Consider the following 22,648-nt stretch of genomic DNA (forward strand, 5'->3'; position numbering starts at 1 on the left):
TAGTGTATCACTTCTGAACCTCATTTAAAGGCACAGTTCTGTGTGCGTTTCGCCGTTTCTACTTTTACCGTATTTATAAAGCACCTAGAATGGCTTTTTAATCAAAAGAAGACATGGAAATATGACTTTGTACCCTATTGGACCTTTTTTAAATGGTTTTAAACAGATCCATCGTTAGAAATGGGTGAATGAAGATCTGCATGAATGAACGATATTAAAATTGTGGTGAAATCTGTGTTGCAGCTGTCCAGGAGAGGAACTCGTACGCAGTCAGTGTGTGGAAGAGAGTGAAGGCCAAGCTGGAGGGCAGAGACATCGATCCCAACCGGAGGATGAGCGTCACAGAGCAGGTGACACACAGTTTTTATGTTTTACATTGAAATGTGTGAACGTTGATATGGAGAGCAACAGAGGAGGGGTCGCTCTCTCTGGATAGACGCAAGTACATTAGATGCCATGTGTACAGAATGAATAACATATCATGTCAATATAATATACCACAGAGCAGCAGTGACATTGTATTATTCACTATCAATATCATTCTTTTATTATTCTATTTGAAAATAAAAATGGTTAACGCAACACTTACTGACGTAGTTACACTCGTCTGTGGAAATATCAATATTCATACATCAGTCCCAACGTTAAAATGACATGAGATCAGCTGTTCTTACACACATGATCACATTTCAATTAAATCAGTAAACTGGGTTAGATTTGTTTGATATATTTTGTTCAAGAAATAATTGCGATGACAAATATTATTGTCATTATCATTAATCAGTAATGTCTTTTTGCCTTGTTGCTGCTCAACTGACTGAGTCGTCAACTAAATTTCGTTGTATCTTTTTACGAAGATAATAAACATCCTTATCCTATTGTCACTCATGGACCATTTTATACGGCTCATATATTGATACTATAATTGCATAATAATGCAAATGCACACTTTCAAAGAGCAATGGACTTTTAAATCTTCAGAATATTCTGACATTGTAATGTGAATGTTAACATATCTTAAATGGATAAAACATAAATGAAAAGAAACCACAAAACCAAAACAATAGGTAAAGTGTACTGAGCTGTTTGGTCTGCGTGGACGACATTGTTGACATTCAAAGGGTCATTACTGTATACATGAGCAAGGTCATATCCATATATCATACAAAAAGTCATTACTGTATACATGACCAAGGTCATATCCATATATCCTACAAAAGATCATTAATGTATACATGTCACTAGGTTCTGGTTGCTATGTTCGGGTTCTGGTTGCTATGTTCTCGGGTTCTTTGGGTGAAGCCAGGACTGAATGTGTCCTGTGGTTTTGTTGCAGGTGGACGTTGTCATCAAAGAGGCCACCAACATGGACAACCTGGCCCAGTTGTATGAGGGCTGGACTGCCTGGGTGTGATCGCTATGCCGCATCATGTCTTTGGTCCAACGAAGGCTTGGAGATCCACCAGAGTCCAGCGGGTCTGGGGTGTCGGAACAGCAGCACCGGGCCACACTGGGGGGAGGAAATGGGAAGCGGACGGTAAGTCCGCCCTCCCAAACTCCTGGGAACCCAAACTGGGGCAGCGATCTAGTAGCACCGCTGCAACCACACTCCCCCAACCACCGGCGACCGGGCTAACGCAACGCTTTGTGGGCCTGTGGCCCCGCCTTCCTTTCTGGGGTTTGACCAGGCAACGCAGCGCCGAATGGGGGAGGGGGGTAGGAGGGAAAAGGCCTCCTGACCCTCGACTTAGAAATGCCTTTCCCCCCCCCCACCTGCATAGCTCATTGTCAAGTTGTACCCATAATCATCACTGCATTCTGTTGTGCCACTCAAAGTCCACCTGAGGGCGGGATGAAGCAGGAAGCGAGCCGTTGACCCCTGAAGCACACGGCTGACATGCAGTGGGCGGGACTTCCCCGGGGCTAAAGCTCCGATGGATTGGCCGTTAAAGGGTCACACTTGTTTATCTCTAATATTTTCCTCAGTGGTGTTGTGATTCTGATTGGCCAGTGGGTTATCCAATTGGGACGATGAGAATGAAGGTTCAGCAGGATTCCTAAGGCTATGTGGAAACCTGAAATGAAGGTGGAGACAATAATCAAACTGTACTTTGATTGATAAACAGTAAATACTTTTACACGTCTCCGAATAAAAGATTTGTGGAGTTGTTTTCTCAGGAAGGTTCTTTGTGCTTTTGTGGATAAAAGTGAATCGTCCTGTCGTGCAGAATAGTTTGGATCACTCGTGTGCTTAGAATGGACAATTAAAGGTGAATTCACTACGACGAGGGACAACCTCCGTCTGATTCTGTTCTCCATGTTTAGTCCTTTAGGAGTAGATCACTTGCCTGTTGCTTTCCTCATACATATTCACTCCCCAGCCCTTATGCTTGCATTTTATTAATCTTGACTTTCTAGTTTTACATTTTTAGTAGGAGTTATGTTTTTGGTGTTGGTGCAAAATGTTTATTCTTAAAGCTTTTATTGGATTTTGTTGGATGCCAAATAAACATGGAACTGAGATGGGTCAAGTGTTTTATTTAACAATGGGAGGGATTCTATATATCATGTGGCCATGCTGTGAGAGGAGCTGTCTGGAATACCCTGCTCAGAGGAAGCGGATGAATGTATAGTTATTAATAACTGTATTCACAGTTCTAGTATAGTTGGATGACATTAAGCACACTATGAAGACAACAGTTAACTGAGATGAGAAACAATCAACATGTGGTACTGCATCTTAACAGCCTTATTGATAACCTTTTTAAAAAGCCCAATCCTAATTTCTTTTTTTAAAACCGCTTTTGTGGCAAAAAGTATAAAATGATATAAAGTTGTTATTAGTGTGAATAAACTGATATGGCCTCTTTCTAATGGTATGTTGTCTTGAAGTCAATAGTGTGGGTGCATGGAGGATTATGTCATAACCAAACGCACACATTGTAACGAGGTCAGTGCCCTCTTGTGTAAACCCCTCAGGAAGAGGCTGCGGCATCCAGCGGGTTAACCATTACAGCTCCTCGCACCAGTGGTCAGGGAGTCGAGGCTCGAGTGCACGGCCATGTCGGTGCAGCGTGTGTGTGTGGCCGACTTTGAGGTAGAAGCCAAGCGAGTTCTTCCTAAAGCGGTGTATGACTACTACCGCTCAGGAGCCGATGAGCAACACACTCTAGCTGACAATGTCGCTGCCTTCAACAGGTAACACACACTTTCTCTCACACACACTCACACACACACACTCCTGTTAGACACATGTTCCACCAAAGCTAGCAGCACTGGACCTCGTTCATAAACGTGTGCTTTAATAGACAACAATATTAAAAACCATTAATCTACTAATGCATTGGCCAAATGTAATTAATAACTATGAATTTGACACCCTTTAGTCCTTTCATCACTTTGAATGTTTAAATATATATTTTGATGTCTATTGGGGTTTTCCAATGAAGCTTTGAATGCTTTGCATATTTTATGACGGCATCACAACAATTTGATTTGATATTGTGGTTATATGAAATAAATAAATAGTTTATGTGGCTGTTTGATGTCTGCTAGACCGCCCAGTTAATACAGGAGAGCGTCGGCAAACGGGAGAGCAAACTTATTTTTAACTGCTTTGAAAGTTTGTATGAATTGCCAAGGCTCATACAATTCTAAAATAAATGACCTACGGATTCATTTTCTTAGACATATCACACAGATTGCCCTGGTCCTACCCGGTTTCCTTTTGTCTGGTTATTCTTTTTTTCGCATAAACTTCAATAACAAACTTATAATTCAATTTTTCAATTCAGTTTATTTTGTATAGCCCAATATCACAAATTACAAATTTGCCTCAGAGGGCTTTACAATCTGTACACATACGACATCCCTGTCCCAGGACCTCACATCGGATCAGGAAAAACTCCCCAAAAATAACCTTTGACAGGGAAAAAAGGGAAGAAACCTTCAGGAGAGCAACAGAGGAGGATCCCTCTCCCCGGATGGACAGATGCAATAGATGTCATGTGTACAGAATGAACAGCATTACAAAGTTACATAAACACATTACATGAATATGACAATGTATGAATGGAACTCCAAACCATGAAACAGAAGGAGGTAGAGAGAAGGGCAACAGGTCATATCTCAGGGGACACAACATTCACTGACTCAGCTCCAGACTCTTTATATATTTTATGATCACCAATCCCACGGAAACTCTCGGGAAAAGTGTCTTCAGCTTTCCACCCCGAACACAATTTTCTCAATTTATTTAGTAGTTATTTTTAATATTTCATTTATGAACATATATACATATACATATATGAATACGCATATGTGTATATATATAAACATATACGTGTATATGTCTATATAAATATATGTATGTATGTGTATATATATATATATATATCTATATTTATGGAAACCCTCCATAAACTTTAAACATTGTTATGCAGATGATACTCAATTATATCTATCGATCAAACCAGAGGAGACTCACCAGCTCGCTAAAATTCAAGCATGTCTTAAAGACATAAAAACATGGATGACCTGCAACTTCCTGATGTTAAACTCAGACAAAACTGAAGTTATTTTACTCGGCCCTGAACACGTCAGAGATCAATTATCTGGTGATGTGGTTTCTGTAGATGGCATTTCCCTGGCATCCAACACCACTGTAAAGAATCTCGGCGTTATCTTTGACCGAGACTTGTCCTTTAACTCCCACGTGAAGCAAATCTCAAGGATTGCATTTTTTCATCTACGTAACATTTCAAAAATCAGGCACATCTTGTCTCAAAAAGATGCAGAAAAGCTGGTTCACGCATTTGTTACTTCTTATTATCAGGCTGCTCTAATAAGTCTCTTAAGTCCCTCCAGTTAATCCAGAATGCTGCAGCTTGTGTACTCACAAAAACTAAGAAAAGAGATCACATTACTCCTGTATTAGCTGCTCTGCACTGGCTCCCTGTAAAATCAAGAATCACATTTAAAATTCTTCTCCTCACCTACAAAGCCTTGATTGGTGATGCACCATCATATCTTAAGGAGCTTGTAGTACCACATTGCCCTACTAGAGAGATGCGCTTACTAAACGCGGGGCTACTCTTGGTTCCTAGAGTCCTAAAAAGTAGGATGGGAGCCAGAGCCTTCAGTTATCAAGCTCCTCTTTTATGGAACCAACTTCCACTTTCAGTCCGGGAGGCAGATAGTCACCTCATTTAAGAGTAGACTTAAGACTTTCCTCTTTAACAGCACTTATAGTTAGGGCTGAATCAAGTTTGCCCTGGTCCAGCCCCTAGATATGCTGCTATAGGCTTATAGGCTGCTGTGGGATGTTTTAGGATACACTGAGCACCTATATCGTCTTCTCTCTCTCTCTCTCTCTCCTTATGGATGAATTTACATCTCTCCATTGCACATTACTAACTCTACTTCTTCCCTGGAGTCTTTGTGCCTTCTTGTCTCACAGGGTCCATTGGACCTGGCGATGTCTGAAGCTGGTCCTGACTCCTCAAAGTCAAAAGTCAAAGTCAGCTTTATTGTCTCTTCTTCCATTTGTGCAAACATACAGAAGATCTGAAAGTACATTTCTCTGTCGTCCAACATAAAGTTATTGTAGTAATAATAATAATAAAGTAAAGTAATAAAGTGCAAATTAGATAACAACAACAACCAAGAACATGTAGACAACATATAAATTAAGAACTATAAAGAACTATTAAAAAACTTTAAGTTTGTATTATAGCAGCATTCAGACAGTTTTAGCAGCATTTTGACATATGTGTCTAAAAGAGGAGTGGGAGAGTGGGCAGAGAGTTCAGCTTCCTAACAGCCTGGTGGATGAAGCTGTTTGAGAGTCTGGTGGTGCAACCACGGAAGCACAGGTATCTCCTCCCAGAGGTCAGGAGGCTGAGGGGTGGCAGGAGTCGCTCACAATCATGGGTCCTGCCTCCTTGCCCCTGTATCCTGCATCCAGCATTTGGCCTGGACCTGGCCTCCTTCCCAATGGCCCTGCCTCCTTCTTTGTGCCTCCTGCCTCAAAGGCCTGACCTCATTGGTCCGGCCTCTTTCGCGATGCCTCTTGCCTGATGGGCCGGCCTCCTGCCTCTGTGGCCCTGCCTCCTGCCATGGCCTTGCTGTGTAAAGCCCTCTGAGCGGAGTTTGTGATTTTGGGCTATATAAAATAAACTTTGGAATACTCCAATGAGTGCATCGTAATGAGTGAGCTTCAAATGAAATGATTGGACAAGCTTCGTCCTGCAAGAGCCACAAATACTAATTTATTTTCTGTGTTTTTTGTCAGAGCATTTGATTTATTGATGACTGTCGGAATGTAATGAGAGTGTTTTTTCTCTTTGAAGGCACCGATGAAGATAAGCTGTAATTACGTCTGTGTGTTTTAGGATATGAGCTTGTGAATGTTCCCGGGGATGTCTCAACAAATACCTAGTTCATAATACTGCAAATGCTCAGGCTTTCCTTAGTTGGGCCATAGGCATGTTCACCATTCTTTGTAAATGAAGATCTTTGAGATTATTTCCTTGTTCAAAGTCTAACCGATTACAAACCTAGCAGATCAAGTCATGATTTATCTCACCACTTATACTGGGCAGGGCGATCTGACTGGTCGTTAATGGTGGAACCCAGTTGATGCAATAGGGGCCACACCACTGATCTCCCTTCTTCACTGAAGGGATCAAACCCAGCTCCCATCATGAGGCGGTTTGGGCCCCAGGTGTTAGACAGACTCTGGGTTCCCTGATGGTTCCACTGGGAACGTAGAAAACACGGTGACCAAACCACACGCACAGCATAATTAAATGACGATACAATATCAGAAAGAGTTACTGCGAGAGGAAGTAGTACAGCACGGCTCAACACGAGTGCTTGTTCAGCCCATAATATGGAAAGTTATGTTTATGTGCCGTGAGTGCACTGTTCATTCAGAGCAACAAATACAGCACCACATCCACATCTCAGGATCAACTCTTGTACCAGAACTTCAATGACCGGAAACAACAATGGCACGTATGGATTGTGATACCTTACAGGGGCTTATTCTGTTGCACAAAATCAACCATTATTCCTGGAATGCAATACTATACGTATAGGATAGCTAGATATTGAAATACAACAGTGCTCGTCAACCCAAGTTATCTTCCACATCACACCTTATGTCCTTTCTCGTGACGCACTTGGGGACTAATCAGTTGGATGAACCAAGGTTACATGTCATACTGTAAGTGTGTGTGTGCGTGTGTGCAGGTGGCGTCTTGTCCCCCGGGTGTTGAGGGATGTGTCCACAGTGGATCTCTCTGTCTCTGTGCTGGGCCACAAGCTCAGCATGCCTGTCTGTGTTGCCGCCACAGCAATGCAGAGGATGGCTCATCCTGAAGGAGAGACAGCTACAGCAAGAGGTACACACACACACTGTACACATACATCATGTAACTTGGAAATATATACGGATTAAAGTTAGGGCTGGCTCAATAGCATTGTACATATATATATATATATATATATATATATATATATATATATATATATATATATCAATATTTGAGTTCAAGAATCAAATCCTTATCAGGAAGGAGAATATGTGTCCCTCAGACCTGTACATCTCTGGTGGCTCTGAGGCCCATTCCTATAGGTTGTAATATATGTGTCTACTCAGCATGCCGAGCAGTGGGGACAGGGATGATGCTGAGCTCCTGGGCCACCTCCACTATAGAGGAAGTGATGTCAGCAATGACAGCCTCACCAGGCGGCGGCGTCATGTGGCTGCAGCTCTACATCTATAAGGACCGAGAGCTCACAATCTCCTTGGTCCGCCGGGCAGAAGAGGCCGGCTACAAGGCTATCTTTGTTACCGTGGATACGCCATACCTGGGAAGGAGACGGGATGACATGCGCAACCATTTTAAACTGCCCCCACACCTGAGGTAGGAACCAAACATCACTAATCACTTCCCAAATTCCACCATGAAGACCACAAAGTGTGTCCAATAGTAACTGTGTGTGTGTGTGTCCTCAGCCTGTCCAACTTCTCATCAGCCTCCCTGGCTTTCTCTGAGGGAAACTACGGCAATGACAGTGGTTTGGCTGTTTACGTTGCCAAGGCAATAGACCCCTCTCTCTGTTGGGACGACATCACATGGCTAAAAAAACATACATACCTACCAGTGATTGTGAAAGGGGTAGTTAATGGTATATTAACACACACCGTACACACTTTGTTTGCTTAACCTAATAATAAAAATAAGATTTTCTTAATGTGATTCTTAAAAAAGGAAAAATCAGAAGTTTTTTAGTAAGTGATTAAAGTCAGTGTTGTGTAGTTGTTGGTATTTGCCTTTCTGGAATCAAGATACGCTTAATGGTGGCATAAGGACCCCACTTCTAGCTATGCAAATATCTCTGAAAATATTAGAATAAAATGTTTTGTTGTTGTCTGGATCCAGATGAACTTGTTCACCTGTGTGTGTGTGTGTGTGTGTGTGTGTTGTCAGGTGATGATGCCGCACAGGCTGTGACCTATGGCGTCGACGGCATCCTGGTGTCCAATCACGGAGCTCGACAACTGGATGGGGTTCCTGCCACAGTGTGTACATTGTTCTTTTATGAAATATAAGGTACACGACAGTGTCATCCATCTCTGATATGATGGAACTCTTTACAGTCCAGAACATGGTATAAACTGCACCTATTACATACTCTCAGTCGCGGTCCCAGCTCACATTGCTGAGGGGACCGTGGACTTACAATATACTTCCAGTAAATATGGAATCTAAAGTAGTGGACTACTAACTCACTGGTCTTATAACTGTACGTGTTATTCCATTCCTTTCTGAGTCGTCTTTCCATTCAATCGTCACAAATGAGATATAACTTCTAATTCATGAGCAATAACCGAGAGAGAGAGGAATTTGTTTCAGTTGGTCAATATTTAATTGTTCTTTCATGTGAGGTGGTAATGGCCACATCTGTCTTGAGACAAAGACAAGCATTCCCTCAAAATGGGAACATCCGTCAGTCACACGTTGTCATGTCAGAATGTATTAACCAACAGCGAGTCCTACCCGGCCAGCGCCTCGTTCTTCAACAAAGGCAAAGCACCACCACAAGCGGGCATATATATATGTATATATGTCTGTACATATACAATGTCTGTAGCGCAGCTTAGAAAGGTTTATTGAATATAGGGAACAGGGTTGAACCCCTGCGACATTCCCGAAAAGTAGCAGACCCTGACAGTATGGAACACAAGGCAATCAGTGTAGGAGGAGTTCAAAAAGGGGTCAGACCCAGAAGATCAGGCAAAAAGGGGAACAGGCTAACAATCTCGACAAGAGCCAGGCAAAGAGGATCCAAAGTCCAAAAGGTATGTATTGATTTTCAGACCACTGCAGCAAGCTCGATTTGCCTTTAAACGCCCCCCCTTCCCTCCGCCGGTCTCTAGTGGTTGTTTCGGGAAACGCTCTCCCTAGTGAGTGGAGGCACCGTCAGGTTGAAGATGGAAGCTGAGAATGACTAAACCAACTTTTAGGAAGTTACTTTTTATTTTTCATGGGCTTTGTTGAAAATAAGGTGAACATAGAATTTCACCAGCCACCTTTTCAATGTGCTTTCTGTGACAATAAAACATATGAAGTCAAGTGTGTGTGTGTGTGTGTGTAGCTGGATGTGTTGGAGGAGGTGGTGCAGGCAGTGCAGGGTCGCTGTGACGTCTACATGGACGGAGGAGTGCGGCGGGGTACCGACGTCCTCAAGGCCTTGGCCCTGGGAGCGAAGGCCGTGTTCGTCGGCCGCCCGGTGCTGTGGGGCCTCGCCTGCCAGGTGAGGCGCCGCCTCGCTCAGCCTCTGATGCCACATCCGTAGAGGGTGTTACAATCTAATCTACCACAAGCTCCTCCTAGTTGAATCGAGCAACTGAGCAAACATGTGTGTGTGGGTGTGTGTGTGTGTGTGTGTGTGTGTGTGTGTGTGTGTGTGTGTGTGTGTGTGTGTGTGTGTGTGTGTGTGCGTGTGTGTGTGTGTGTGTGTGTGTGTGTGTATGTGTGTGTGTGTGTGTGTGTCCAGGGGGAACAGGGAGTTACAGAGGTTCTGGAACTTCTAAAAGGGGAGCTGCGACTCGCTATGGCCCTGTCAGGTAAGACATGCATACACACACACACACACACACACACACACACACACACACACACACACACACACACGCACGCACACACAGGGCACCTGCTTTGAGGAAATGAAGTTTGGCTCACGAAAAAACAAAAGTGTAAAGATGTGCTTGCTGTAAAACATGACCATCCAGCTCCTCGTCTTCACTGAATGTCTCTCACCCTCTCTCTCTCTTTCTCTCTCTCTCTCTCTCTCTCTCTCTCTCTCTCAGGTTGTCGCTCTGTGTCTGAGGTGAGCAGGTCCCTGGTCAGGAGAGTGGAGTTCACCTCCAGGATGTAAGAGAAGAATCTGCCCTCCAATCACTGGACATTCATTTGTCAAATGACCTATTTTGTGTTTCCAGACTTGTTTGTTGTTCTACTGGAAATAACATATATAGGCTTATCTCGTGTAAAACGGAGGTGTGTCGTGAAGTAAATAATAATAACAGGAACCAAATAAATGGTAAACAGGTCACTGTGCTAGAATGTGTCTTAGTGCAGTAACTTCTTCCGGAGAGGAGACCGTGACCATGTTTGTGAGCCAGAGATCAGAATAAAAGGTTGCACTCTCTGGAACACACCTGCTGATTCTTTTTTTTGTGAGCCGTCGTTGGGACCTGGACTCAACGAGCATCTCTCTCTCCGCCATTTCGAACCGTCCTTCATCAGAATGCTGTCATCCAAGTTCTGTCATAATGTAATAGTTTTATTTAACATAATTGTTCCTTCTGCGGGGCGAAAAGAAAGTGGGATTTACCCCGTCCTGGTTGTATTTAGTGCCAGGGTGACAGTGACGGTGACAGTCGAGAAAAGTCGGTGTCAGGAATATTCTTTAATACCAGGAGGTAAGAACTTATAAACCAAATCAGATAGTACAATATATCTCATTAATATTATAGCATCCAAAAGCTTCGGATGGGCAGCAGAATCAACCAAAACTGAAATGCAGTGCATCGAAATATGCCGGTAGAGCATCAGACTCTTAATCTCAGGTTCGTGGGTTCGAGCCCCACGTTGGGCTTCAATATTTTATCCGATTGACGGACTGATCCGATCTGGCGGGATTGGCTATCGATGTAAGCCTTTCAGTTTTGTCTGAGTTTAGCTGGAGAAAATTGTTTTGCATCCACACACTGATCTATTCGATGCAGTGACAAAGTAAATCTACAGGCCCATATTCACCTGCCGTCAGTGACACGTAGACCTGAGTGTCATCTGCGTAGTTGTGGTAGGACGCGTTATAGCTGCGTATTAGCTGGCCTAATGGAAGCATTTACAGATTGAATAATAGAGGTCCTAGGATTGACCCCTGGGGAACCCCACAGGTCAAAGTCAATTGGTCTGAGATACAGTTACCAATTTCAATAAAATACGTCCTGTCCTCGAAATAGGACTTGAACAGTGCAGTACCAGAGATTCCCACCCATTTTTTTTAACCTCTGTAATAAGATCCCATCGTCAACTGTGTCAAAGGCAGCGCTCAGGTCCAGCAGAACTAAGACTGAGACTTTGCCTGTGTCTGTGTTCAGGCGGATATCATTTGTCACCTTGATCAGAGCTGTCTCAGTGCTGTGGTGGGGCCTAAAACCTGATCGGAAAAGTATCAAAAGCGTTGTTAGACAGGAGAAAGTCAGTAAGCTGTTGGTATACAACCTTCTCTAGGACTTTGCCTAAGAATGGCAGGTTTGATATGGGCCGGTAGTTGTTCAGTACTGTGGCATCAAGACTGCTCTTTTTTAGAAGAGGTTTAATGACAGCAGTTTTTAAGGCCTTTGGAAATGTTACAGTCTGGAGTGAGATGTTGACTAGGTGTGCGAGTTGTGGTAACAAACTACTCAGCACAGACTTTAGAAATCTAGTGGGTAACTCATCAAGGCAGCATGTCGATGGACTGCAGATGATCTCTTCAACTCTTTTGTTAGTGGTATAAAATGTGTCAGCTCTAGGTGTCTAGCTGGCTGCAGAGTAGATATTTGTGTTGTGGAATTAATGGCATTTTTAATGCATTGAACTTTGTCATTAAAGACTATTGCAAACTTATTACACTTAGAATGAGGTGTAATAGGATACACTGAGCACCTATCTCCTCTTCTCTCTCTACTTATGGATGAATTTACATCTCTCCATCGCACATTACTAACTCTGCTTCCTCCCCGGAGTCTTTCTGACTTCACGTCTCATAGGGTCCTGGCTGTGTCTGATGCCTCCTCCCTGGTGGGCCGGCCTCCTGCCATGGCCATGGCCATGCTGATGCCGTCAGCCGTCAATGCCGTCAGCATTATACCTAGCGGCAGCTGCAGACTGCCTGCAGCAGGGCCGTCTGTCTAGGGTCTGACAGAGTGGTCTGCATGTGTTGAGTATAACCCTAAGATACTCCACCTGTTGGTTTGGCAGGGGGCTGCTTCCCTTCAAGTTGATCAAAAACCCAAACTTGGTTAGTTGTAAGATCAACCGTGCAGCACTGGCAATTACAATTGGGCAGTCATTTTAAAACAATGCATTACACGGTGTCCTAGACACCGTGAAATGCATTGTTTTAATCACACACATTTCAGTGGCTATTTCACAAATTTCTGACTATATACTTTCACTGCATCAGGTTAAAGAAACACTGCTCCCATCCTCCTGTTTGTAGTGGTTACTTTGTGTAAGTAGGTCTGTATGTTTGAAGAATGAGTTCACTGTTGTCACACAACAACAGTGAACTGACAGTGGGGCGAATTAAAGAAAATAACCACTGTTATGACTTATTACAAGTGTTTGTGATTTTTCTGAGATGGTTATCCCCTAAGGTTAGCACTGGAATCCATCCATCCATTATCACCCGCTTATCCGGGGTCGGGTCGCGGTGGCAGCAGGTTCAGCAGGCATACCCAGGCTTCCCTCTCACCCGCAGCACTTTCCAGCTCATTCTGGGGGATCCCGAGGCGTTCCAAGGCCAGCCGGGAGATATAATCCCTCCAGCGTGTCCTCGGTCTTCCCCGGGGCCTCCTACCAGTTGGACGTGCCCGGAAAACCTCTAATGGGAGGCGTCCAGGAGGCATCCTGACTAGATGCCCGAACCACCTCAGCTGACTCCTTTCGACACGAAGGAGCAGCGACTCGACTCCAAGCTCCCCCCTGATGTCCGAGCTCCTTACCCTATCTCTAAGGCTGAGCCCGGCCACCCTACGGAGGAAGCTCATTTCGGCCGCTTGTATCCGAGATCTCGTTCTTTCGGTCACGACCCAGAGTTCGTGACCATAGGTGAGGGTTGGAACGTAGACCGACCAGTAAATGGAGAGCTTTGCCTTCCGGCTCAGCTCCCTCTTCACTAAGACGGACCGGTACAGCGCCTGTTTTACTGCTGCAGCCGCACCGATCCGCCTATCGATCTCCCGCTCCACCTTACCCTCACTCTTGAACAAGACCCCGAGATACTTGAACTCCTTCGCTTGGGGTAGGCAGTTTGCCCCCAACTGGAGGGAGCAATCCGCCGGTTTCCGGCAGAGCACCATGGCCTCAGATTTGGAGGTGCTAACTCTCATCCCTGCCGCTTCGCACTCGGCTGCAAAACGCCCCAGTGAATGCTGGTGGTCACGGTCCGAGGAGGCAAACAGGACCACATCATCCGCAAACAGCAGAGAGGCGATCCCGAGACTCCTGAACCGGATCCTCTCCGCCCCCTGGCTGCGCCTAGATACCCTGTCCTTGAAGGTCACGAACAGGACCGGTGATAAAGGGCAGCCCTGGCGGAGGCCAACACCCACCGGGAACGTGTCTGACTTACTACAGAGGAGACGAACACAGCTCCTACTGCAGGCGTACAGAGACCGGATGGCCCGTGCCAACGGGTCCGGCACCCCATACTCCCGCAGCACCCCCCACAAAAACCCCCGAGGGACCCGGTCGAAAGCCTTCTCCAGGTCTACAAAGCACATGTAAACTGGTTGGGCAAACTCCCAGGACCCCTCCAGTAATCTTGCGAGGGTAAAGAGCTGGTCCACTGTTCCACGCCCGGGACGGAATCCGCACTGTTCGTCCTGAATCTGAGGTTCGACAAGCGGTCGGAGCCTCCTCTCCAGCACCCTGGCATAAGCTTTTCCCGGGAGGCTGAGCAGTGTGATACCACGATAGTTCGAGCACACTCTCCGGTCCCCCTTCTTGAAGATGGGAACCACCACCCCAGTCTGCCAGTCCATGGGCACTGTTCCCGACCCCCATGCGACACTGAAAAGGCGTGTCAACCAAGACAGCCCAACAATGTCCAGCGCTTTCAGCATCTCAGGGCGGATCTCATCCACCCCTGGCGCCTTGCCACCAAGGAGCTTTTTGACTACCTTAGCGACCTCTGCCAGGGATATGGGTGAATCCACCCCAAAGTCTTCCGGCGCTGCCCCCTCTCCGGGGGACATGTTGGCCGGGTTTAGGAGTTCCTCAAAGTGCTCTTTCCACCGCCCGACGATGTCCCCAGTCCGGGTCAGCAGTTCCCCCTCCCTGCTGAGAACAGCCTGGGGTAGACCCTGCTTTCCCTTCCTGAGCCGTCGGATGGTTTGCCAGAACTTCCTTGAGGCCAACCGAAAGTCCTTCTCCATGGCCTCCCCGAACTCCTCCCATGCCCGAGTTTTAGCCTCCGCGACCATCGTCGCTGCAGCCCTTTTGGCCCGCCGGTACCCGTCAGCTGCTTCAGGAGACCCCTGGGCCAGCCAGGCCCGAAAGGCCTCCTTCTTCAGTTTGACGGCTACCCTCACCCCCGGTGTCCACCACCGGGTTCTAGGGTTGCCGCCACGACAGGCACCGATGACCTTCCGGCCACAGCCCCGAGCAGCCGCGTCCACAATAGAGGCTTTGAACAAGGTCCACTCGGATTCCATGTCCCCAGCCTCCCTCGGGATTTGTGAGAAGTTCTTCCGGAGGTGGGAGTTGAAGACCTCCCGGACAGGATCCTCTGCCAGACGTTCCCAGTTCACCCTCACTACACGTTTGGGCTTGCCAGGTCTCTCTAGCCGAGTCCCCCGCCATCTGATCCAACTCACCACTAGGTGGTGATCAGTTGACAGCTCTGCTCCTCTCTTCACCCGAGTGTCCAAGACATACGGCCGCAGATCAGATGATACGATTACAAAGTCGATCATTGATCTCCGGCCTAAGGTGTTCTGGTACCAGGTACACTTATGAGCCACCTTATGTTCGAACATGGTGTTCGTTATGGACAAACTGTGGCTAGCACAGAAGTCCAACAACAAAACACCATTCGGGTTCAGATCGGGCAAGCTGTTCCTCCCAATCACGCCCCGCCAGGTTTCTCTGTCATTGCCCACGTGAGCGTTGAAGTCTCCCAGGAGAACTATGGAGTCGGTAGGCGGCGCCCTTTCCAGGACCCCTCCCACCGACTCCAAGAAGGCCGGATACTCCGAAATGCTGTTCGGTGCATAAGCACAAACAACAGTCAGAGCCTTACTCCCCGCAACCCGTAGGCGCAGGGAGGCGACCCTCTCGTTCCCCGGGGAAAACTCCAACACAGCGGCGCTCAGCCGGGGGCTCGTGAGTATCCCCACTCCCGCCCGGCGCCTCTCACCCTGGGCAACTCCAGAAAAGGACAAAGTCCAACCCTTCTCCAGGAGCTTGGTTCCAGAGCCCATGCTGTGCGTGGAGGTGAGCCCAACTATATCTAGCTGGTACCGCTCCACCTCCTGCACCAGCTCCGGCTCTTTCCCCGCTAGTGAGGTGACGTTCCACGTCCCTAGAGCTAGTCTATGCTGCCGGCGATCGGCCCGCCCAGGTCTCCCACCTGGCCCGCCGCCCGGTCTACATAGCACCCGACCCCGATAATTCTCCCTGCGGGTGGTGGGTCCACAGGGTGACTGCTGCTCCATGTTGTTCTTTCGGGCTGAGCCCGACCGGGCCCCATGGGCGAAAGCCCGGCCACCAGACGCTCGCCGACGAGCTCCCCTCCTGGGTCTGGCTCCGGGAGGGTGCCCCGGTTTCCCTTGTCCGGGCAAGGTGGCTACAATCCGTGGGCTGCTTATCATCAGGGTTTGTTGAACCGCTCTTAGTCTGGGCTCTCCCCCGAGACCTGTTTGCCTTGGGAGACCCTACCAGGGGCTGACGCCCCGGACAACATAGCTCCCAGGATCACTGAGCCACTCAAACTCCTCCACCACGTTAAGGTGGCGATTCATAGGAGGAGTAGTCTGGAATGAGAATGATAAATCCTATATTGTTATCATGTTACTTGTTTTAGTCTAGTAACAAGTTAAACTGGATATGAACAATATGTGTAGGATGCTGCTCATTTTGATAAGCTGACTAAATTGTATTGATGCAAAAGCAGTGATATATGGTACCTGATGAAGGTAGTTTAGTCTAAAAAGTTGTAAATAAATATACCAACATCAAACAGTGTGCACAGGATCTTTTTATTTATTCAAGATGTACTGTAACACACTGATGCCAATGACTCAAACATACCATCACTGGTAGTTTGTTGACACTTTAAATCTACTGCTGCTCTATCTGTTCCCAATTTTCTTTATTTGGGAATTACTAAAGGGATGTGAACATTTTCAGTTGTAAATAACTACATTTCTTTTACAAATGTTGAGATACTTGTACTAACTTCTATTTTTGTATTTTCATGTCATGTTACCATATATTTCTGCTCCACTACAATTTTAAAAAGTCCACCATGAAGTGGACCTATTGTCCACAAATAGATATTTAATGAGTTTGAAAGGAATGAAGCTTTCAAACCTCAATTATTGCCAATTCTGTCCTAAGATGCAGGACACAACAACAGGTCTCCAGTTTCTGTGTTTTCCATTAAATCTCCTCCAAAACACATTTGCCAAAGATAATTGGCAGTATATAACCTTATTTTATAGGAGACAAGTTTGGCACTTGAGTTCTCACACCAATGCTACCAGACCTTTCCCGTGGAACGGACCCCTTTCCAGACGCAGAAGTAGCACGCCACCCAGCAGACCAGGAGACACAGCAGCAACTACCACCTTACTTTACCAACCTCCTCTATTCCCCCAGACATGGACAACACTCCTCTCCTGCATGGGGCTACCAAACAGTCATATGATGGTTGCACGCATGAAGAATTATCATCGTTGACTGCTGCTGCCCTATTTCATTTATTATGAGCTTAATGTGACAACACTGACTCACTCCCAGAACAAAGAGACTGAAGACTTGAGAAGATTTCCAGATGTCTAGTTTACTGTCAGGTTGACCTTTTGTATTGCAGTCCAGGATGAGGATGTGAGGTCCACACAACTGTCTGTTGATAACAAGGCTGTTAATCTCCATATCACACAGTTACTGAAATAGTCCTCATAATGTAACATGTCGTTATTATCATGAACAATTCGCTTTAATAATGCAGATAATACATTTTGTGAAGTAACACTTAAGTTTCTCTACAGAGCATTTTTAACATTTGATGGGAAAGGGGAAACCAATAACAGTCTTGTGTATCTAAGGTTATGCAAAATTCACTTTTTCATACCATTTTGACATGTCCCCTGCGTGTTTAGAGACCCATTGGGTAGGAAAGAAGACCACCCTCTTGATTTTTCTTGCTCCATCCATCAGGAAATGTATGTTCCAAAAAGCTGGTCAGATATTTCTCTTTATGTGACGTCCTACATCCAAAATAAATAAAATAAACTACGGACCCTGCATAACATAGCACCACCTCCAAATTGACTTTTGCAGTGGCACCTCCACTATCTCCAATAGAGCTCCTTTGCCCTGTCTAACATCTATCTAACATGGAAGGAGGACCTGCCTGTCCGTATGTCCTTTGATTTATTTTTTTGATATGTGGTCATTCATTTACATGGTGTTTGAATTGTGTTTGGAGCATGTACAAATGGCTTATATATTATTTTAGCCTGGGTTTTGCTGTGCAACATCACTATTTCTTTCATGATTAGTGCATTGTTTCACTGTGTTTTGATAATTATTCTCCCTGGCCTTCAATTGGACTTAAAAGGACTTGGGGGGAGATCTATCAAAGAGATTAGTTGTACATGCTGTACATCTAACCACCCTCCAGGGATTGTTGCATGTGGCCCAGGGCAGAGGGTCTCTGAAACTAGAGATGAGGTAGAGGAGTGCCCAGGCCAGGATAATACTGTAGAACCTGGAATAAAGCTGGATAACAATGATAGAATATCCAGTCCCTGGAGGGAGAGAACATCAATAAGACCACGGGTTAACGTGTATTTTCATAAATAGTATAACACATAACTTAAGACAGTGAATAATGTCGAAGCACATAGTGAAGTTTAAGCCAACCAAAGATGAATGCAGCTGTTCTTCTGTTGGTTTTATTTCAGTGTGAATATAGAAAGTGTATCAAACCTCGCCTATAATATCCTAAAAGTCAACATCAAAAAGCCCCAAGACAGATAATGCGTGTGTCAATTAGATCAATTTTATTTGTATTTATTTTTTACTTCAGTGGAGAAAATTTCGAGACTTAATACATTTAAAGTATCAAAGTTTAAAGTCCTGAGAATAATTGAAATTCAATACCTAGTTGTCTGAGGCCAATAGCAAAAACAGCCCTTTCACAATTTCCCACCAGAAACAAATTCCATGGGTCTTGATTATGCTGAAAACAGTATTTTTCAGCTCATCTTAGAATGTCTTTAGGGAATAACCTTACTGCAGGTCTTATATGTGCCGGTTACAACCAGGGGGATGCAAGTAGTAGTCTGATGTTGCTCTCACAGCGGGTGATGTGCAAATGTTGTAAAAAAATGTTGGCTTAGCAAACCTGCCGTAAAACACACGTAAGTAAAATACACCATCCTTAGTTATTAAGAAGAAGAAGAAGAAGAAGCGGTGAAGCACCCAGGAGCAACTGGGGGTTCAGTGTCTTGCTCAAGGACACTTCAACATGAACTATGGGGAGAGCAGGGATGGAACCGGGTACCTTGTGGTTACAGGACGACCACTCCCCATGAGCTACAGTCGACCCATTGCCATTGCGGGAGTGTTTCTTTAGTTGGGGTTTGACAACTGCTTAAAAATAGTGTAGTTACAGGGTTCATACATGAGGTATGAATAAATAAATTTATATAATCATGATATTTTAACCACCTTGTTAAATAACTCATGTAAATAGTTCTGTTTCAGTCAGTATTTGTGTTTTTCCTCCATAAATAACGTTACAATCACCAACAGAACTTGTGAATGACGTAATGTCTTCAATATAAATACTCAATGTATTCAATAACAAACAGATGTGGTGTGGTTACCTTGTGCAAGCGGGCAGAGCTTTGTCCAGCAGGTGACACAGCCCTCCTGTGTATACTGACCAATCACAGTCTCCAGCAGGAAGAGTGGCACGCCACACAGGAAGGCAAAGAAGCAGTAAGGCAACAGGAAGGCACCTGCACACACAATGGAATGAGGTCATAAAGTGAGTGATAGTGTTTGATCCAATGCAATGTCCAATGTCCTTCCATTGACAATTATTTTCTTTATGGACTAATCCTGCATTATTACCCTGAGAATCCATCAACCGTCATCCCACAACTTGATCCGATGTGAGGTCCTGGGACTGGAATGTTGTATGTGTACAGATTGTAAAGCCCTCTGAGGCAAATTTGTAATTTGTGATATTGGGCTATACAAAATAAACTAAATTGAATTGAATTGAACTAGGGTCCCTGCAGGCCCCAGAGGTTTACTTGTTGTCATATCTCTGCTTTATACAATCGTTCCAATTTTTCATTAACGTCAATCATTTTTCTTTGTGTTTAATTGTAACTTCCAGGCATCATATATTCTTCAATACTTCCAGTCATTATATTTTTCCTGATCCTCATATTGTCCTTAATTACAGTGAACCAGCAGAAAATGCAAACCTCACATGTTACTACTTCTCTAAATACTAGAGTAAGCCGCTAGTGCCTTACCAAATGTTCAAGGACGGGGCCAGATGCTATTTTGCACCAGTTCTAGATAACGTGTAACTCACAGCTACTCTGATCTCATGGTTTATCAGTGTGTATATAAAGTGACACCTCCTGTGCTCATAACTCATTCTCTCAGCTCATTTATTTGACTGTGTTGTGATTAGACTTGACTTGATATGCTTTGTTTGACACAAATTGCCACCACAAGTGCTTTTTAAATAATTATTTATAATATATGGCCACCCTGAGCGACCCCAGTCAAAAGCACCCAACTGCAGGTAATATATTTTAGTAGAAACATTAGCATGATAATTAGATAATTACAAAGATGGTTTAAGAACACATTTAGAAACAGTTTGATGTTTTCTGCTGATTTAAATGAGTAGCTATCGAGTTGCCCTCAAATATAATTATGTTAGTCCCAATTATCCATGTGGCTAATATGGTGAATTAGTAGGGTATAGTATAAGCTTTTGTAAAAAAAATAAATAATGATTACTTTTTTTAATTTCATGTAATCACAAGTGTGTACAGTACACACAAGTGCAACTTTAGTTATGCCTGTAAATAGGGTTAGTTAAACTCATGGATATACATTTTTATTTTACATTTATTGACCTTGAGATTATTTTACACAATCCACATTCCGTTTGCCTCCAAGACTTAGTGTCCTTCTTCAACTAGTGTGCAGCTTGATATATTGCAGATGTAAATACGGAAATCAATGCCACATTAAAAGACCTCCTTAGTGATTTACATAAGAGGTGCAAATATACTTTCAAACATATATGGGCCTTGTGTGTTCCAGCTTACCTCCTCCGTTCTTGTAGCACAGGTAGGGGAATCTCCACACATTGCCCAGGCCCACGACATTGCCAGCTGCTGCCAGGATATATTCCCTTTTCTTGCTCCACCGTTCCCTCTTTTTGACTTTGGTCTCCATCTCTTTGTTCCCTCTCCAGTCCCACAGTACTACTGTACAACTGCAGATCAGTACTATCAATACACACCCCTGTCATCCTGGTTTTACGCTCCTCTGTCGTCAAAATAGCGTCTTGTTTTCCCCCGATGGCCATGGCTGTAGGGCAGGAAGTGCCTGTGTCATTCAAGGTTAGTCCAAACGCCACTTTTTATTCAATCAGATGTAGATGAATACTAAGAACATTTACTAACTCATATGTAAAAGTACAGAATGTATTCATAATAAAAAATCCTAAAAGAAGCATTGACATATAAGTCAGGGAATACAAGTATTAAGTATGTATGAAGAATGGATAAAGAACAAGTGTTAGAAGTACACTAACGTGGGAATTGCTCGCAGACAATGTTCATCTCAGCTTGTGTATTGAAGTATATACAATTTTAAAACAGGAAAAACTGGATTCACCTTATGTAATACTGTGAGGCTGAGCCGTTAAACACTATATGAAATGTACAATTAGACACAGTGGGAAAATGGAATCTAGGTGAGGAAACAATATTTAATAATTTAATATCCATAAATACTAATGTGAAGCCAGACAACTTAAAGGTGCAATAAGTATCCTCTGCTCCAAACTCGCCAGCTTGCTGTTCCGGCCTCGACCTGTCACTGGATCACATACTTCTTGACAGACCGGGCTGGGGAAAGTCAAGCACCCAGACAATCAGTACTGGCGCCCCTCAGGGATGTGTGCTTGACCCACTGCTCTTCTTCCTCGTGGTAGACAACAACTGCACCTCAGGAGACCTGTCCGTTAAACTCCTGAAATTTGCAGATCGTCTTCGCACTATTTTTATTGTTTAATTTACAGAATACTTGTATACTTGTTTTATTTGTATTTTATTGTCAGTCATTGGTGCTTTGAGCAATGGCATAGAGCCTTTTCATTACATAATAATCAATATTATTTTTTTAATTATATTTCTTCACCACTTTTTTTTCATCACAGTCCTGTGTATTCTTTACCTTCATTTGTTCTTTATTATTTATATTTCTTAAGTACATCCTCAGAGATGCAAAAATACAAATAAAAAACTAGTCAAACGCGGCTAGAACTGTCACCTCCCAGCAAGAGGTTCTTCTGTGTGGAGTCTGCATGTTCTCCCTGTGGCAGTGCGGGTTCCCTCCGGATTCTCTGGGGTCCTCCCACAGTCCAAAGACATGCAGCTCAGGTTAATTGTTATGCAGATGCTACTCAATTATATCTATCAATCAAGCCAGACAAAAACAACCAGCTCGCTAAACTTCAAGCATGTCTTAAAGATGTGAGGTCCTGGGACAGGGATGTCTTATGTGTACAGATTGTAAAGCCCTCTGATTTGTAATTTGTGATATTGGGCTATACAAAATAAACTGAATTGAATTGAATTGAAATGAAAGACATAAAAACATTCTAATTCCCATTAGAAAGATGAAGAACTTTTTGGTCTGTGATGGATGGGAAAAAACTACCTTTACATGGGAGATTTTGTACAAAAATGAAATGGTGGATTAATACAGCCACCTTTGTCTATACAGTTAAATTAATTGATACATATTACAATTGTTCTATCATAATTACCTGTGACAAGACCGACTGTAGAAAACACAATGTA

General features: G+C 44.3%; 3 protein-coding genes across 6 annotated transcripts in view; 2 read left to right on the top strand and 1 right to left on the bottom strand.

Annotated features, from left to right (window-relative positions):
* The window catches only part of smg1 (SMG1 nonsense mediated mRNA decay associated PI3K related kinase), a 54,338-nt gene extending 51,812 nt beyond the window's left edge, over positions 1–2,526 (top strand). For all 4 annotated transcript variants that reach the window (XM_034540419.1, XM_034540421.1, XM_034540420.1 and 1 more), the window contains 2 exons: positions 244–350; positions 1,337–2,526. In XM_034540419.1, coding sequence (XP_034396310.1) covers positions 244–350; positions 1,337–1,414 — 185 coding nt within the window. In that variant the 3' untranslated portion in view covers positions 1,415–2,526. The remainder of the gene's footprint in view (positions 1–243; positions 351–1,336) is intronic.
* A 535-nt stretch (positions 2,527–3,061) lies between these two features.
* On the top strand, positions 3,062–10,449 carry hao1 (hydroxyacid oxidase (glycolate oxidase) 1). The gene is made up of 8 exons (XM_034539720.1): positions 3,062–3,198; positions 7,255–7,406; positions 7,664–7,931; positions 8,024–8,196; positions 8,499–8,590; positions 9,667–9,825; positions 10,069–10,138; positions 10,382–10,449. Exons 1-8 carry the CDS (start codon positions 3,062–3,064, stop codon positions 10,447–10,449), a joined length of 1,119 nt encoding a protein of 372 aa, XP_034395611.1.
* Positions 10,450–11,703: 1,254 nt separating this feature from the next.
* LOC117734764 (sodium- and chloride-dependent betaine transporter-like) lies at positions 11,704–21,014 on the bottom strand. The gene is made up of 4 exons (XM_034539029.1): positions 20,885–21,014; positions 19,409–19,543; positions 18,189–18,325; positions 11,704–11,739 (listed from the first exon to the last, which is right to left on the bottom strand). Exons 1-4 carry the CDS (start codon positions 21,012–21,014, stop codon positions 11,704–11,706), a joined length of 438 nt encoding a protein of 145 aa, XP_034394920.1.
* Positions 21,015–22,648: the final 1,634 nt, after the last annotated feature.

Source organism: Cyclopterus lumpus, chromosome 8 (assembly GCF_009769545.1).
Source record: "Cyclopterus lumpus isolate fCycLum1 chromosome 8, fCycLum1.pri, whole genome shotgun sequence".
NCBI lineage: Eukaryota > Metazoa > Chordata > Actinopteri > Perciformes > Cyclopteridae > Cyclopterus > Cyclopterus lumpus.